This window comes from Anolis sagrei, chromosome 1, assembly GCF_037176765.1.
Source record: "Anolis sagrei isolate rAnoSag1 chromosome 1, rAnoSag1.mat, whole genome shotgun sequence".
NCBI lineage: Eukaryota > Metazoa > Chordata > Lepidosauria > Squamata > Dactyloidae > Anolis > Anolis sagrei.
Genome location: NC_090021.1, coordinates 298,674,755 through 298,692,005, shown reverse-complemented (window position 1 = coordinate 298,692,005; position 17,251 = coordinate 298,674,755). Strand labels below are relative to the sequence as shown.

Genomic DNA, 17,251 nt, shown 5'->3' with positions numbered 1-17,251 from the left:
AGAACTGTAGCAGCTGTAGAACCACTATTTAACAACACAGTAATTTCTGCTTTTATCTGTATCCCTATATCTCAGCCAAATTTAAATAGGTTGTATCATATCCAGTGATGTTCAGATAAATTTACTGTGCAAAATGAAACCAATTTCTAAATCTTAGAAAGTAGTATTATGCCAGTCCCAATTCAAGGTGAAGGTTATGACCTACAAAGCCCTAAATGGTTCGGGTCCTGCCTATCTTCGTAATCACATCTCCCCTATGAACTGACATGGGCTCCAAGATCTGCTGGGGAGTCCCTCCGCTCACTCCCGCCACCGTCACAAGCATGGTTGGTAGGGATGAGGGAAAGGGCCCCCCAACTTTGGAACTCCCTCCCCAGAGAGATTAGGCAAGTCCCCACATTGTCCTTCCATAGGAACCTTAAGACCTGGATATTCCAGCAGGTTTCTGAAAATTAGTCCCTAGGCCCTTCCCTAGTCCATCAGATAGTACTCTTTTCTCTACTTTACCCGCCTCTCCGGGCCTATGATACACTGTTGCACTATACCTTGCACAGCCCTTTATAATTGGCCATGCCCATTTTGTAATCCTGGTCATTGTTATTTTGAACCCGTCTGATGGAGTTACAATGAAATTGGATTTTAATTTTTTTGTGTATGTTTTAGCAGGATTTTATTTGTTATGGTGTTTATTTTAATTTATCTGTATGGTTTTTCGTTTGGGGCAATTGGATGTTTTGCCTTGTATATTGGAAACAGTTCTGTCCCCTTGGGGAGATTTTTTATATATTATTTTAAATATTTTTTATGGTGCAACTGACATTGAGCTTTTAAAAGATGTTGGTAAGGTGAATTATGCTCTTCCCAGACATACTAAGTACTTATGTGTGGAGGCCACTTGCTTGTTTCAGAAAGCAACCCAGTAAGTTTAATAAAAATGTTTCATTTAAAAAAAATAGAGTTGCATGAAGTTTAATGAGTTTGGTAATTTTTCTCCCTATTTCAGCTTCTAATGCATTGTTCTAATTGATTTATCTAGGAAATTAGTTTCAAAATAAAAGTATAACCATGCCATAAATGTATATTATTCATTAATGTGCTTATGGTGTGAACTGTAGGTCCACAGGCTGTAGTAGTGCTGAAGCTGGGTATATAAATTTGTCCTGTAGTGTCCTGTAGTGGCTCCTTGTTATCAGTGGAGGTTTGATTCCATGACTCTGCATGGATACCAAAAAACACAAAAGCTGAAGTTTCATGTGACTAAAATGGCATAGAACAGTAGTGGAGGTGGTCGCAAGCCCCAGCTGCCAGCTGTATATTCTTCAAGTTCCCTTGCTGCAGGGAACACAACAACTTCCCACATTCACCTTTGAGGCAGCGGCTGCTGCAACAATAACAACAATAGTTTATTTTTAACCCAAAGGGACTCAGGGTGGCTCATTTGTTTGCAAGACAGACACAGGTGTCTAGAGGACTCCCTGGACACTACTTGTGTTGTGTATAATATTATTTATTTATTCATTCATTCATTCATACCACACCTTTCTCTACCTCGCGGGGGACTCAAGACAGCTTACAAATGGCACCTACACATTGCCTCAAAACATACAAAATTCACCTAAAATGGTTTGGATTAAAATTACAACATAGAAAATATGATTAAAATACATTCAAGGTTAAAACACACCATCCAGAGTTCAAGGTCCAAAGCCGTTACACTGTATAATGTGGTTTCAGTCTGCGGTTTATTTGAATTCCTTGGGTCCTGTACCCATGGATACAGCAGGGCCACTGTACTGCCTCAGAACAGTTCTTGGTGAAAAAGCTGTGTTAGTCTGTTTCTGTATCATGGAAAGCGGCAGAAAAGAGTCTAGGACAGTGGTTCCCAACCTGTGTGTTCCCAGTTGTTTTGGCCTCCAACTCCCAGAAATCCCAGCCAGTTTACTAGCTGTTAGGATTTCTGAGAGTTGAAGTCCAAAACATCTGGGACCCACAGGTTGAGAACCACTGATCTAGAAACACCTTTCCATCCCTGCTATACCAGCTTACAGGGCAGTGCAGTGCAGCCATTGCAGCAACATTACAACATTCAGACAAAAAAAATCCAGAATTTGTTATTCTGTAACCTTCTAACTGAACTAGTTATCACAGTCTTTAAATTGTATTAAATCTGTCTTAAGTTTAGCAGAAGTGGGCATAACAGAGTTGCTATTATATATCATATGGGTATGAATTGAGCTCTTTTTTTTTTCATGTGCTAGCCTCTACATTTCTTGATCTGATTTATATACCCTGGTCTAAATCTAGACAATTTAGTCAAAATATTAGCCCCTCAAAAGGTGGGTCATCTGGTCTTTGATTTTGAACCAAACTTGTACTTGGTTTATTGATGTGATTGGCTTATGTATGACTACATACAGTAAGTTTCACTTAGTACAGGTTGCATATAGCTACTATGTAATTCTGAAATCCAAAATGTTCCATATGTATGGCTGAGATAGTGACATTTACTTTCTAATAGTTTAGTGTCCACAAATACACAATCACTGTGTAAAATTACCTCCAAGCTATGTGTAGAAGTGTATATTAAACATAAAAAATTGTGTTTAGCCTGCAAATACCAATATTCTAAAATCTGAAAAGATCCAAATTCAAAACACTTCTGTTCCCAATCATTTTGGATAAGAGATTCTCAATATTTATATGACTTTGAAACTTAATTACTGTCATTCTGATTTAATTTTTAGTACCTACACCAAGGTAATGCGACTCATGAGGAAAGATGATAGTGCTTGTTAAGCTGAAAAGCAGTTTTAAAATAGGTAGACCACATTACATATGGAAGCCATAGTCTTGAGGTTGCAAGACATAGGCAGGGTTGTTGATGACCAAGGTTTTTGGAGGTATCTTGCTCATCAAGTCATCAGTATCAACAATAACAATAATCTCCATTCATTACCCTGCTGGAATATCATGTTCATTGTTTACTTTAAGCAGAGTTTTTCTATCATGAGTTTTTGTGTGTTTTGTAATGAATTTTTGATGAGCATGGCTTATTAGGTATATTTACGTAGAACACTTTTCTTAGGATGTCAGGAGAAAGAAAATGGATTTGCTTTTGCTTTCTTTTTGTTTAGAGTAAATTAACGTCTTGTAATGTCAAGTTGTCTCTTTTTGTTTTGTGTTGGCAGAGTCTTAAGGGATCTCACTGCAAAAGAAAATGGATTTGCTTTTGCTTTCTTTTTAGGAAAGTCTAATTTGAGAAAACATCATGCATCCTGCAATATTCATGTAGTGGTTATTTGGCCAACAAAGTAACGAGGATGTTTTCTGATGGTTCTGTTGGCAGAAAATAGAAAATAGATTAGGATTCTTCCTCAAATTTGCAATTTTTGATCTGTGATTGTAGGTTAATAGTTTAAATAATTTTCACTATGTTTATTTTTAATAAATAAAGAGTAGAATATTTTGTTTAAAACATTGTATATGTTCATCTTGCCTACTAATTTCAACTACCAGATAAGAAATTATCTGCATAGATATTGTTATTACCTAATCTTTTAAAAAAGGGGGAAAGTTAAAGAGTTTGTTGCCTTCTATCCAACTAATTCATTCATTTTTATACTTTTCCTCTTTGATAAAACAAAAAAAATACTTCACAATTATGTTCACTTTTAATTATAAACATTGGAATTTTTAGAACTATGCATTTGTTCAAGTATATTATTCTTGAAGTCTTTCCAGGGGAATGTAAACATTTAAGTATCTCCACATCTGCTTAACCAATTGCATATAGAAAAACACTAATCAGAATCCTTTTAAAACATACAGATAATTTTTAATTCATTTCCCAACACAGTTTTTTGGAAATATATAGATAGTCTACTCAAGCATATGTCTTAATCAAACCACTTGAAATCAAGATTGATTAGCAAACTAGGTGTGTAAATGGCTATCAAGTCAGACGGTAGCAATCAAATGAATCTGTGCTGCTGACGTTAATTTACAGGGGTCAACAGAACAAAACTGCACGACATGATAGCTGATCTGGGCGATGATGAGCTGCCCCACATCCCTTCAGGAGTCATTAATCAGTCTAGGTCACCCTCTTCTAGAATGACTGATCATGAAGGTGCGAGAGCAGAGGAAGGTACAATACATTCACCTACTTATTTTGTTTTTGCAAGGTTTTACTTTAAAACCACAGTTTCTGAATCCCACTGAACCAGATGGTTAACACTAAGATGACATTTTTGCTTACAAATTGGCTCTGAAGAACACTGCCACTCTACATTCTACAGCTTTTGTCATGTGTGACAGAAATCAGTAGTCAATACTCTGTTTTTAGTTTAGATGTATAATAATACAGAGCTTACTGTAACTGTGCAGAGTAATTACAGGGGCTGATCAGGATGTAATTTCCAGGTGGTGATTATGCCCCTTTTTATGTCCTACTCATCATGCAATGGAGAAGACATTTTTAAAAAATGAAAAGCTATTCTTGCCTAATGTTTTATTGTACTGTTGTTGAGCAGAACTACTTTGTTATCTGCTTGCTATCTGAAAGAACATCACATTTTAACAGCTGATATAATTCATATTAAAATGGTCTCTTTCTAAGCAACAAATACCAATTTACCAGTGTTAAATATCAATCCAGAATATATTCAGATTTTCCTTAAAACAAAAGAAAACCCTCTCCTAAAAAGAAATCTATTTTAAAAATTGGCGGGGGGGGGGGGGGGAGGAATGCCCATGAGATTTCTGGTTGCAATGCATACTGTTACTCTATACTCTTTAAGTGGCAATCCATAGAGTTCAAAATAAATCTAGCAAGTAAAGATATTCATGTAACCTTTTCCATCGTAATCCACATGTGCTGTCGCTATGCTTTGTCCTTGATCATTCAGTATCCTCAGTACACAGATTCAGGCCCCAAAACCTAGGAGTTGGATGTTACCAGTATTGTCTTGAATATGTACAGAATTACCTTCAAAGTGTTTTTTACTCTGAGCCTTTTACTCTGAAGTATTTTACTGTGCGGGCCGAATATAGTGATTTTTATTTATATAAAATCCAATATTAATAATTATTCCAATATTTCAGTGCACTAGATGGATCTGATGTATATAGGAAGTTGAATTATAATTTCATTCTCTCACTAAAAGACAGTCTTCAGGCATTGTGTATTGATTTTTTTGTGAAAATAGTATTTTGTTTAACACAATATATTCCTTCCTCATTATTAAATGTGTAGCCTATTAAATGTAAGGGTCATTTTTTCCTTTTCTTTTTCTCCCTCCATTTGTTGAATGTGTGTTTGATTTCATAAAGTTTATCTAATTTTATGTTTGTGTGAAAATGGAAATATGCATCTTACGAAATTTAGAAGATTTAGGAGCCTAAAGATTTTGCTAATGTTCTATGTATTTCTACTAAAATAGTTAACCAGAGGGACACTACTTGGTCCAAATATGAAGTGTACATATTTTCGAGTTCTGTCTTGGGCTTGTTAAATATATGCTAATCCTTGTGGTATTACTTATAAGTAAGAGATTTTTAGGATAAATTATTAGTTCCCCTCTCTAGCACAGCTTTTCAAGGAGTAAATCACTAGAATAATGAGAAGGCGATTTCCTTCTCCACAGCTCCCATGTCCTGCTAATATTCATTCTAGGGGTTTGCAGGATCCTCTGAAATAGGTTAAGAGAGACAGTGGGGCAAGAGCAAGGTCCCTTTGTAGAAAGGGAAATGTCTGATGAAGGCGAATTTCATCCATATTTCAATGTGTTCCATAAAATAAACACATCAGGGAGAATAGAATTATGCTTCGGTAAAGGTAAGTGGATATAAATTAAAATCAAAATTATTTAGTTGCCTATTTATTTCTTGCTTTCAATCCCTAATAATAAGTTAAATATTCTAAATAAACATACATTTTAGGGAGATAAATGAAAAATTCAAGGTATTTAGGATAAAGTTGCCATCAAAATATTTTGGCCAACAGTTCCCAACATCCCCAGTTTCTCTGGATCTGCAGGCACTGTTTGGCAGTCTCAAGTATAAAGGAGACTTTCCTATTATATTGAATGTTAGGCAGCATTTATGCAAACATTTACTTTTAGATGTATAACATTTTGTGCCTCATCCAGCTTTAATTCTTAGTGATTTTTTACTGATTTTCATTTTTAAATCTTAATAAGCTGTCTTTTGTGTTTTTTTCTTTTATAGCTGAGCCAATAACATTTCCATCTGGAGGGGGCAAGTCATTTATCATGGGTTCAGATGACGTATTATTAAGTGTACTAGGCCTTGGGGACCTTGCAGACTTGACGGTAGCTAATGACGCAGATTATAGTTATGATGTAAGTGAACTTCTATTTTAATCTAGCAACAGTACATTTTAAGAATGTGCCGCATGGTTAGGATCAACAGCTTTGTACCATAAATCTATTATGGTTTTGAATTATTTGAGATATGGCCATGATTCAATTATTATTATTATTATTTTAAGATTTTATTTAAATACAATAACAACTTACAAAATAGACAAAACCCAAAACAGTGAACATTTTACAAACACATAACCCCACCACCAAGGCCTGAACAAGTATAATTTCCTTCACCATGTATTTATAAATCAGCCATTAATCAAATGTCATCTCCAAAATTCCTGACCAACCAAATTCTGTTGTTTTCCATTTTCGCTCTCTAAGACATATTTAATAAAGACCGACCAGTATGTCTCAAAATCTGACCTGTTAATTTCCCCCCTGAATACCCTCATTTCCATTGTTAGTTTGTCATTTAAAGCTACATTCCAAACTTCCCTATACCATGCATCCAGTGTTAGATTTGTTATTATTTTCCAGTTCTTTGCTATGATTCAATTAGACTGGTTCTGTCGCCAGAACCAGGGGTAGGCTATCCCCTACAGTTGCTTGTTTCAGTGCACTCTGTAACTTGGGGAAGCTCTGCAGATAACATTTCCCAGCATCCTGATCTGCAGCACCACAAAGCCTGCTACTGCAGGCATTGCCTTATTCAAGTGTTTTGGGGTTTTATTTCTGATAATCAGTAAGACTACTGGGGTTGCCTTCTCTTCATTTTTCCAATGGGAGTCACTGTTCAGTTTAAAGTTGTGAATGGTAGACATTTTTCCTGTTTGTGGAAAGGTGGATTTGAAATCAATTCACTGTTTCTTTTTAAGAACTTCCAATTATAAAATATTACTGGAAATGGGGTTGTTAAAGAGAATATTTAAATTTTAATCAAATAATCTCAAAGACTAAAATGATTTAACATGAAGATTTATTTATTTATTTACTACATTTATATAATGATTTTCTCCTCCTAAGGAAACTCAAAGCGGTTTCCAATATTACAAAGGCCGTACATACATGTGAAAACCAAAAGGTAATAGCAAGACAATTACATATAACTATAAATTAACCTAACATAAATCAAAACATAAACATAAGAATATGGACAGAGTTTTTGTGTATTGTGGTGCACAAAATTAGATGTTCTATTCTTCAGGTGGTGGGTCCCAACTCCCATCAGCTGTCATCTTTGACTATCTTGTCAAGGGCTGGAAGGAATTGCAGTGCAACATCTGGAATAACATGATCCAGACATCTATCATTTCAGTCTCTCCCTGACTATTGGAAATTCAGGAAAATGAACATTGGCTATGGAGGATCATTAAGAACAGAAAAGATTATTTGAGTATAGGAAATATTCTGAATAATTGCTTATGATAAAATATCATACCTGATATACTGGTACAAAACGTTCACTGTAATTATCAATTGTAAAAATGTCTTCCTCCACAGAAAAGAATTAACACTGTAGTGTAGATACGGTTTGTAGAAGTTACCTGCCAGTAAGGGACCAAAGGATGTGGGAGGGAGGGAGGAGTACATAGCTCTGTGCTTTTCCTATTTATTTTCAACTTTATGCACTCTGTATTTCAGTTGCCAGCCAATAAAGATGCCTTTCGGAAAACATGGAATCCTAAGTATACGCTACGCAGCCATTTTGATGGAGTGCGGGCATTAGCTTTTCATCCTGTAGAGCCTGTGCTGGTTACAGCCTCTGAGGATCATACTTTAAAACTTTGGAACTTGCAGAAAACAGTTCCTGCCAAAAAGCAAGTATATGCTTACATGCTCTTAAAGAACTTTATATTTTGGAATCTTTGATGTTTGATTTTTAGCAAGATTGTGCTCAAACATTGCTTCTGGTGTCCTTCTTTCAGGAGTGCCTCTTTAGATGTGGAACCTATCTACACATTTAGAGCCCATATGTAAGTATATTAATACATTTTAATATTCTTCCATATTCTTGCTCAGGTAATGCAAGGGAAGTGATGATGCAGAATATTTTGATTCAATACTTTCAGCTCTAGGTTCCCATGCTTGCTTCTGATTTATTTTTGTTTGTTTTTTAACTTTATGGGGAAACATTTTTTGGATGGCATATAGAAACCATCAGGATACTTTTGGTTCCTGACATGCCAGAAGATGATACAGGAGACCAGAGTTATTTTCTGTTTTAACTATGGGCTTCTTCTCCATTCACACAGTTTTTCAATTTTGTTCCTGGCCAACAAGATGCGTTTTCCCTGCAGTCAAAGATTTTTCAATTAAACAAGGAAAACTAGAAAATGAAAAATACAGTATATACTGGAAAAAAGGAAAAGATCCTATGAAGCATCGAGAACTGCTTACATGTCTTTGCCAACAGAAAAAAAGGAAAATTTATAGATTAAGGAAACAGTAGCAGTTCAGGAAATTTATTCAGCTCAAATGACCACAAAATAGCAAGTTTTTGGGAGCAGTAATGAAGCAACATTAAAAACAATATTTACTTCAACAAGCAACAGTTATTCAGAGGGCTCTGTATCAAAGCCACTGAAACAATTAAAATGCAAAACAAAACAGAACCAGACAGACCTGGTATAAAGCATCTTTTCCCACTGATAGTAATAATATAAAAGAATACTTATGAAGATAAGTTTGGAGAAAGCCACATATAGTGCTACTAGCACCATATTGGCTAAGACACCATAGATGTCTTATTTCTGTTGCAGAAATCCAGCTAATAAGAGAATGACTCAGATAAATGACACACAGAAGTGTTGCTTGTCTCTTTCAAACGTGTTTTGGAGGGCAAGACATCAAAACTACTAATTTCCAGTTCAATGCAGCCTCTCACACCATAAGCAGCCTTTGAGCAACAGTCCTGCAATCAGCAGTGTAGTGGAAGACAGCCAGGCATTGCCAATAAACAAGTCTTGAGCCTATTCCAATAATATGTTAATTGCTCCTTCATGGCACCTGGAGAATGAGAGGTTTTTACTTACTGTGAAGATTCATTGTTAAATGGCCTGGGGGAGCAATCCACTCAATCTCAGATTGTGGCTGCATAATAAAATGAGATAAATAAAGCAAGATTAATTAAAAAAAAGGAATATATAAATTACAATAATAACATAGCATTGTAAATAGGGCCACACATAGATTGACTGTCTTAAGTCAGACTGCAATAAAATTGATGTTAATTAAGGGAAAAAGAACTAACGATTAAAACAGAGGAGAATTTGGGACTCCTGCATTATCTTCTGGCACTTAGCAAATACTAACCCAGAGGACATAGATGGCTCCTCTGGACCATCCAAGAATATCCATAATAGGTACCAACTATTCAATCTGTCAAAATTTTTACAACTTTTCAACACAGTTTTGTGACAACTATGTCATATTTGCCAAACAGCAAACCTGATGCCTTTCTGAATGTTGGACCTATATGTAATGAGAAGCATGGTAGGGCCTTTTTAAAAAATTAAGTTTATATCAGAAATATTAAATTTTACATAAGTACCATCTTCATGTTAAACTAACTACAAACAGTTTCATTTGTGTCAAAGTATGTATTTTTATTTTTAAAGTAAGATATTTAGTGTATTGTCGAAGGCTTTCATGGCTGGAATCACTAGGTTCTTGTAGGTTTTTTAGGGCTATAGGGCCATGTTCTAGAGGCATTTCTCCTGACGTTTCGCCTGCATCTATGGCAAGCATCCTCAGAGGTAGTGAGGTCTGTTGGAAATAGGAAAATGGGTTTATATATCTGTGGAATGACTGGGGTGGGGCAAAGAGCTCTCTGCTGAAGCTAGGTGTGAATGTTTCAGCTGACCACCTTCATTAGCATTTGAAGGCCTGGCTGAGCCTGGGAAAATGTTCTGTTGAGAGGTGTTAAGATGTGCCTGGTTGTTTCCTCTCTGCTGTTTTGTTGTTGTAATTTTAGAGTTTTTTAATACTGATATTAATAAGATATTTAGTATTTTTTTGTAGTTTAGCTTGACTTTATAAATTTGGGATTTCTTGTTTTTTTTTTTTTGTTTTTGTTTTTACATTATAACATTGTTGCATTTGTGTTTTGAAACAGTGGACCTGTATTGTCCTTGGCAATTAGTTGTAATGGAGAACAATGTTTTAGTGGCGGCATTGATGCAACTATACAGTGGTGGAACATGCCTAGTCCTAATGTGGATCCTTATGATACATATGGTAAGCATTATCTAGGCTTGTTGTAATGTACGTCAATTCAGATGGTTTAACCTTGAATGGGGAGTAAGTAAACATCTATGTTTATACAGACTTTTAGATGCAGGAGAGATCTTTATTTGCAATTGTTATTTATTTATTTATTTATTTGTAATAATAATAATAATAATAATAATAATAATTATTATTATTATTATTATTATTATTATTTATTTCTAGACTGCCCTCTCTCCCCAAAGTGGACTCAAGACTCATTTACTCAGGAAATGAACTGTAACACTACTGCTAGTTTTCTTCCTTCTTATTTAAAGGCCTCTCCTGAATTAACAAGAGGTCAACAGTATATCAAAGCCTCTTCCACAGAAAGTGGATAATTTTTATTCAAAAAGGGTATGAAAATAATTTGAGGGAGGAATGTAGTGGGTGCCACACTTTTACCTCCTTGGTTAACCATGGTCAGATAACATCAAACATGTTTATTCAAAGTATTGGAACGTTTTTGGCTTGTTGCTAATTTTATCATGAAAACTCGTAGCAATAATAAATACACTTAAGACTAACCGACCTTTTCACCTTTTTTTTCCTTTGCAGAGCCAAACGTTTTAGCTGGCACATTAATTGGTCACACAGATGCTGTTTGGGGTCTTGCATACAGTGGGATCAAGAATCACTTATTATCTTGCTCAGCAGATGGCAGCATTAGGTTATGGAGTCCGCCTGAAAAAGTGCCCTGCATTTGCACTTACAACGGAAATAGGGGTGAGACAAATGTTAACATAGTTATTTTTGAAAGTTTTATTCAAAGGATAGGAATCACCCAATAAAAATAGATAAAAATAGATAATAGGAGTAAATCATTAATGATTGCCAGAATGAAATCATTTCAACTATGTGTTAAAAACAGTGAGTGAGGGTTCTATAAAGTGTGCAAGGAAGGGAAGATGTTTCACAGGCAGGCTATACAGAGCCACAGAAAGAGGGAACATGTTCTGTGTTTGGTGCATGTTTTTATAATTGTGTATTGTATTGTATGTTCACATGTTTTGACTTTGTTGTATCCTGACTCAATCTGTTAGGAGAAGCGGGTAACAAATAAAGATCTCAAGAGGTGGCCAAACTTCTATGGAAGGAGGCTGTTCTTTAGATATCTGGGTCTCAAGCTTGGATAACCATTTTCAAAACTTTAAAATAAGACAGAATGTAATTATTTAATTAAAATCAGTAAAAATAAACAAGGAGCCCCCAGTGGCGCAGCCTCCCTCAAAGATGATAAAAACATCAAATCATCCGGCGTCCCCTGGACAACGTCCTTGCAGACGGCCAATTCTCTCGCACCAGAAGTGACTTGCAGTTTTTCAAGTCACTCCTAACACGACAAAAAAAGTAAAAATAAACAACATGAAATGAAACTCTACTAAAGCAACAGTAAGTACTGTTACTAAAATATATTTTGTTTCAGCAAAATAAAACATTCTGATGTTCCCAGCTGAGAATATCAGAATGGTTTCATCAAAAGGTCAAAAAGGCCTGATATATACCCATATGCCACAATAATAATAGTAACAACATTATTGTGTTTCTTACCCAGCTATCCGGGGCAGGGCACAGTTAAAACACATCACCATAAAATATGTGCTGCATATTAGAATGCAGACAATTTAGCTAATAAGGACCTTGCTCAGGTCACTGCTGTCCAAATATTGGCCATTTGGAGGACCTGGAGGCAGGCTAGTACATACTGGAATAGACACACTGAGAACTGCTTGTTCAGTAATCCTTTTAGGGCTTTTAAAAAAAGACTCAGAAGCAAATTAACTGCCATTACAGATAAAAATACTTATACAGTGTTCCCTCGCTACTTCATGGTTTGCTTTTAGCGGACCCGCTGTTTTGCAGGTCTTTGAAAATATTTAAAAAATATTAAATATTTACGTCCAGTGGAGGCCAGGGACCCCGGAAGTGTGGTGGCCTGAGGCATGGCAGGGAAGACCTGCCTCCCAGACCTCCACAGACCCCGGAAGTGTGGCGGCCTGAGGCACAGCGGGAAAGGCTTGCTTCCCTGGCCTGCTGCTGCCTGTGTGGCTCCAGAGGCTCTGCGGAGGCCAGGGAGGCAGGCTGGTGTCCTTGGAATGGGCCGGGAGGCGGATAAGGAAGCAGGGGTAAGAAAATAATACATAAAATATATAAAATAATGTATAAGTATTAAAATTAATATGGCATCCCTACACGGATTTTCACTTATTGCGGATGGCCCTGGAATGGAAACCCCACGATAAGTGAGGGAACACTGTATAGATGTAATGTCTGGATTTATATCCTTGCCATTCTGAACTTCCAAACCATCTCCAAAAGTCATCTACAGAGGATGTATTACATTAATCCAGATATAAAGTTACTGGGATGTTTGTCAATCCTACCAGGCTGTTTCAGTTTGTATCTGCAAATACTGGTAAATTCACTGTTTAAAGGTTTAATGAAATAACGAATAAATGCTCCGATCAGAACATATGTTCTTTCTTTCCTATCTGCTCCAGAATATGGAATCCCCACATCCGTTGACTTTATAGGTTGTGATCCAGCACATATGGTGACCTCATTTAGCACTGGCAGCACTGTCATCTATGATTTGGAAACATCCCAGTCACTGGTAATGCTTTCTTCACAGACTGATTCTGGTAAGATTAAAAGGATCTTTATAGTATTTGACCCGCCTTTGAGTTGAATATTGGTCTTGCAAAAATTTTCAACAAGGCTGCATAAATATCAAATTGTAATCTAAATTTAAGAAAATACTCAAATGGCTTTTTATGTCAGATATTGTGTGTGTGTGTGTGTGTTTCATCAGAAACCTTATCTGACTCAGCTAGTTTAATGTTGGTCTGTTCTGGATCAGATTTTCTTCAAAGTATTATGCAGTTTCATTTGAAAGCATTGAATTCGGTTCTGGAAAACCTGGTTTTTGGTCAGCTGTGAACTCACTGGGTGGTCTTGGAAATATCTGTATCTCAGCAGGAATTCCGTGTGTTAAAGCTGGATTATAAAAATAAACTATTTGAAAATTTTACAGTGAAGCAAATCAAGAGAAAGAGAGTAGTGTTTGAAGTCCTTGGTGTGTTGCAGAGAGGTTCATGTGGTGTTAATTCCATTGTGGCACTAGTGCTGTAGCACCCGCATGGTGAAATGTTTTCTTCCTCAATCTCCTCTTTCAGTGATTGAGGATTTTAGGGCAACTAGTGGGCTGCAGTAAGATGGGTAGATGGCCCCCTGCTTGAATTCCTCTGTTCTTCCAGAACAAATCCAACATTGTACCCTATCCCAATTTTCTTAAAGTAAGGACATGCAGCATTTGCCTTCTGGAAGACTTTTGCTTTTTAATACATTTCTTTATGTTATTAAATATGACGATGTTTTTCATTGGCTCATACCACAAAACTCCTTGCTAAAATATTCCGCGAAACTACAATATTATAATCCTAACAAACCAGCCAAAGAAATCATTTGAATATATTATTTATTTGAAGCTCAGTGTTAGAGTAATAATAATGACTGAAAACATAATGGTAAATCATGGTCTGTTCCTGGGCTCATTGGTCATCCTTCTCTTTTGTGCATGAAGGAGGGAAACTGGAAGTTTTAATTTCTTTTTGAATTACATGTTCCCCTAAAAGCTACAATTGGAAGATTTCTGACTCATTCCCATGTGCACCAACAAAGGAAAGGATAAGAACTTGCCATGAAATATACCATCTCATTCTCATAGCAGTGAGCTTCACTTGTCAATTATCCCTGAAATGAACCGGTTTGTCTTTGGGTAAAAGTCAGTTCAGCCTTTGTATGTAACTAATAGAGAAATTTTTGATCTTATGCTAGCTTAGTTTGGTAATCTTCCATTTTTCACTGTTTCCGGGGTTAAGAATGTATGTTTCAAGTTTGTTATCAATAGGAAAAGTTGCCTTCTGTAGCTGATTATTGTCTCTAATTTATTTTCAGGTTTACAGGTAAACAATCACATTAACAGGGTAGTGAGTCATCCAACACTCCCTGTAACTATAACAGCTCATGAAGATAGGCACATCAAGTTTTTTGACAATAAAACGGGTAAGAAAATGAAAATGTGCTTTCTTAGCCCCTCTGTTTTTCCTTAATTTCCCGTATCACTTTGTCATATCTCATCCTCAGTGGCTACTCTGGGAATTGTTTTCAAGGGGCTATTGGCCTGGTTTTTGTTTTTGATACTTGTGTTCATCAGATGCTATGTTTAGACCTCCTGGTCTGGTCTGTCCACTTGGTAGGTATCTCAACAAGGCATCCAAAAGGAAATGGAAAACAGAAAAGACAACCTAAAGACCATATAATGAACTATCTCTTCACAATACTTACGGTGGAAAAAGCAAGACTTTTGAGTAGTCCTGCTTGTGAGCTTTATGGAAACATGTTGAAAGTAGATGACTCTTAGTGTGACACAATGTGAGATTCCTTTGGTTTTTATGGCATTCTTGTCACCTATTGCTTTGAACCTCTTTCATCTGCGAAAGTATGCATTGCTGATACGTTTTCTTCATTTGCCATTAGGTAAAATGATCCATTCTATGGTTGCTCACTTGGATGCTGTCACAAGTTTAGCTGTGGATCCTAATGGAATCTACTTGATGTCTGGAAGTAAGTTAACAATCACTTGTATTGCCTTCAGATTGTATTACAATACACTTCTGTGAAGACTGGAAGTCTAACTCTGTTTCCCCCTTCATTCAGGTCATGACTGTTCTATTAGATTATGGAATTTGGACAGCAAAACGTGTGTGCAAGAAATCACAGCCCATAGGAAAAAGTTGGACGAATCAATTTATGATGTAGCTTTTCATCCATCAAAAGCATATATTGCCAGTGCTGGGGCCGATGCCCTTGCCAAAGTATTTGTGTGACATGAGAAAGCAGACCTGTGCTCTGTACAGCAGGTTTGCCAGGACAAGGAGAGGGAATGTGTCACTGCCATTATGGAAAAGGTTATTGATGCGACACTACATGTGACCAGCCTCTGCAGGGACTGTGTGTGGGGCAGGTGTAAATTGGTCAAATCACGATCTCGTGAGAAACATTGGGCTGATTCATTTAACTGTAATTACTGTATCTTTTGGGGGGAAAGCAAACCAGTATTTGTAGCCTTGACTGGATATGAACTGAGCGTTTGTCTGTTCTTTAGATGTGTCTTTCAACGAACGTGGAGTCGGATCTTATTAAAGACTTTTTATTTTGGACTCTGTGTGCTGCCTTAGGGTTAGGAATGTGGTGCTCTTGTTGGGGGGGAAAAGGGGAAGTGAGCTCCAAGAGTAGCTTTCTTTGCATCTCTTAGTATCTTCTGTCTTATCAGTTAAATGCCACAGATTTCCGTTTTAAGCTTTTATTTTGCTTTAAAAGAAAAAAAGGAATTAACTTAAAAATATTTAGCATTAGTTGCACAAAATATTTGGATAAAATTCTAGTTTTTATATGTCTTTTATATATTTAGCCTGTCACAGCAGTGCTTCAAGATTGTATGGATGATCATTTTTTTCTGCATTATAGTACCCTAAACCACAGAGATCTCGCTGCCCTGTAATCCACACAGTTCCTTTTGTTGCCTAACAAAGCTCAGCTTAGTCCTTTCATCAGGATGATAATTCATAACATTTGAATTACTGGCTCCCCAAAGGACTGTAGAGAAGTGCAAAAAAGTAAACACAAAGGAACTAAGCACCCCCAGCTTTTCCAATGAACTTTTAAAATTAATCTTGGCATCCTATCACTATGTGATATTTTGTACATCTTACTGTATTTACGAGATTATTTATCAAGGATTACCCATCTGGCTAATGGCCTATTATTTATTTCACTTTTTGTTCGACTTTATATTCTTTTTATGTAGCGTGTTAAGGGGCCCTTGTATATCTATTATGGCACTCTTTGAACAGTCTAAAATAGACTAAAAATGGGACAAGGAATAGTTTTTAAAGTTACAAGACAGACTTGTTTCCAGGAGTAAACTTGGTTCCAGAAAGTAATTTCAGGACTTTTGGAGTGAAAATGTTTTATTTGCGGTTCAAATAGAATGAGAAAGTAGTTGAATCAAGAGTCAGAAATTGACTGCGTTTGGAACAGTTTTTCCCTGCGCTTTGATTTAGTTTTTTTTTCCAGATGTGCTTCAATTTATGGTGTAACTAAAAGATTTTGTTTGTGTAACTGCATGATTAAGACAATAAAGTATTTTTTCTAGTCTTCCACAAAAACTTTCTGATCAGTTTGCGAGTTTTGATGAGTTTTGTAAGTTTTCTGTTTTACAAACTATGAATCAGCAAATTTTTAAGATTGTACAACATAGCAAAAGTACAGCTGTTAAAAATGTATATAAAATGCATATAATAAATACTAAATGGTGTACCTGTATGATACTGTTGGTTATATATTTTGTGTTGCAAAGTTTTAAAAGTGTCATTTTCTCCACAAATAACACAGTTAGGAAATAAAGATCTAAATTGGTAAAAACAATATGACACATTTAAAATAAACTGCATTGCTGTGATTTCATAAATATTAAACAGGGCCACTTTGTTATAAGAACTTGTTTCAAGAAAACACCACATTTCCCCCTTTGTTTCGAGAGAGAGAGAGAGTGAGAGAGAAGCAGGAAACATTGGCAAGGCAGTTCATGT

The 17,251-nt window shown here is 36.1% G+C and overlaps 1 protein-coding gene across 5 annotated transcripts in view; it reads left to right on the top strand.

Moving 5' to 3' along the window:
* The window catches only part of STRN3 (striatin 3), a 47,157-nt gene extending 30,172 nt beyond the window's left edge, over positions 1 to 16,985 (top strand). For 3 of the 5 annotated variants that reach the window (XM_060759625.2, XM_060759617.2, XM_060759632.2), the window contains 10 exons: positions 4,007 to 4,147; positions 6,229 to 6,362; positions 7,974 to 8,149; positions 8,258 to 8,305; positions 10,447 to 10,568; positions 11,157 to 11,324; positions 13,100 to 13,240; positions 14,556 to 14,663; positions 15,138 to 15,224; positions 15,318 to 16,985. In XM_060759625.2, the coding sequence (XP_060615608.2) occupies positions 4,007 to 4,147; positions 6,229 to 6,362; positions 7,974 to 8,149; positions 8,258 to 8,305; positions 10,447 to 10,568; positions 11,157 to 11,324; positions 13,100 to 13,240; positions 14,556 to 14,663; positions 15,138 to 15,224; positions 15,318 to 15,487 (1,295 nt within the window). In that variant the 3' untranslated portion in view covers positions 15,488 to 16,985. The remainder of the gene's footprint in view (positions 1 to 4,006; positions 4,148 to 6,228; positions 6,363 to 7,973; positions 8,150 to 8,257; positions 8,306 to 10,446; positions 10,569 to 11,156; positions 11,325 to 13,099; positions 13,241 to 14,555; positions 14,664 to 15,137; positions 15,225 to 15,317) is intronic. The other 2 variants (XM_060759648.2, XM_060759639.2) reach the window with 1 other exon arrangement.
* Positions 16,986 to 17,251: the final 266 nt, after the last annotated feature.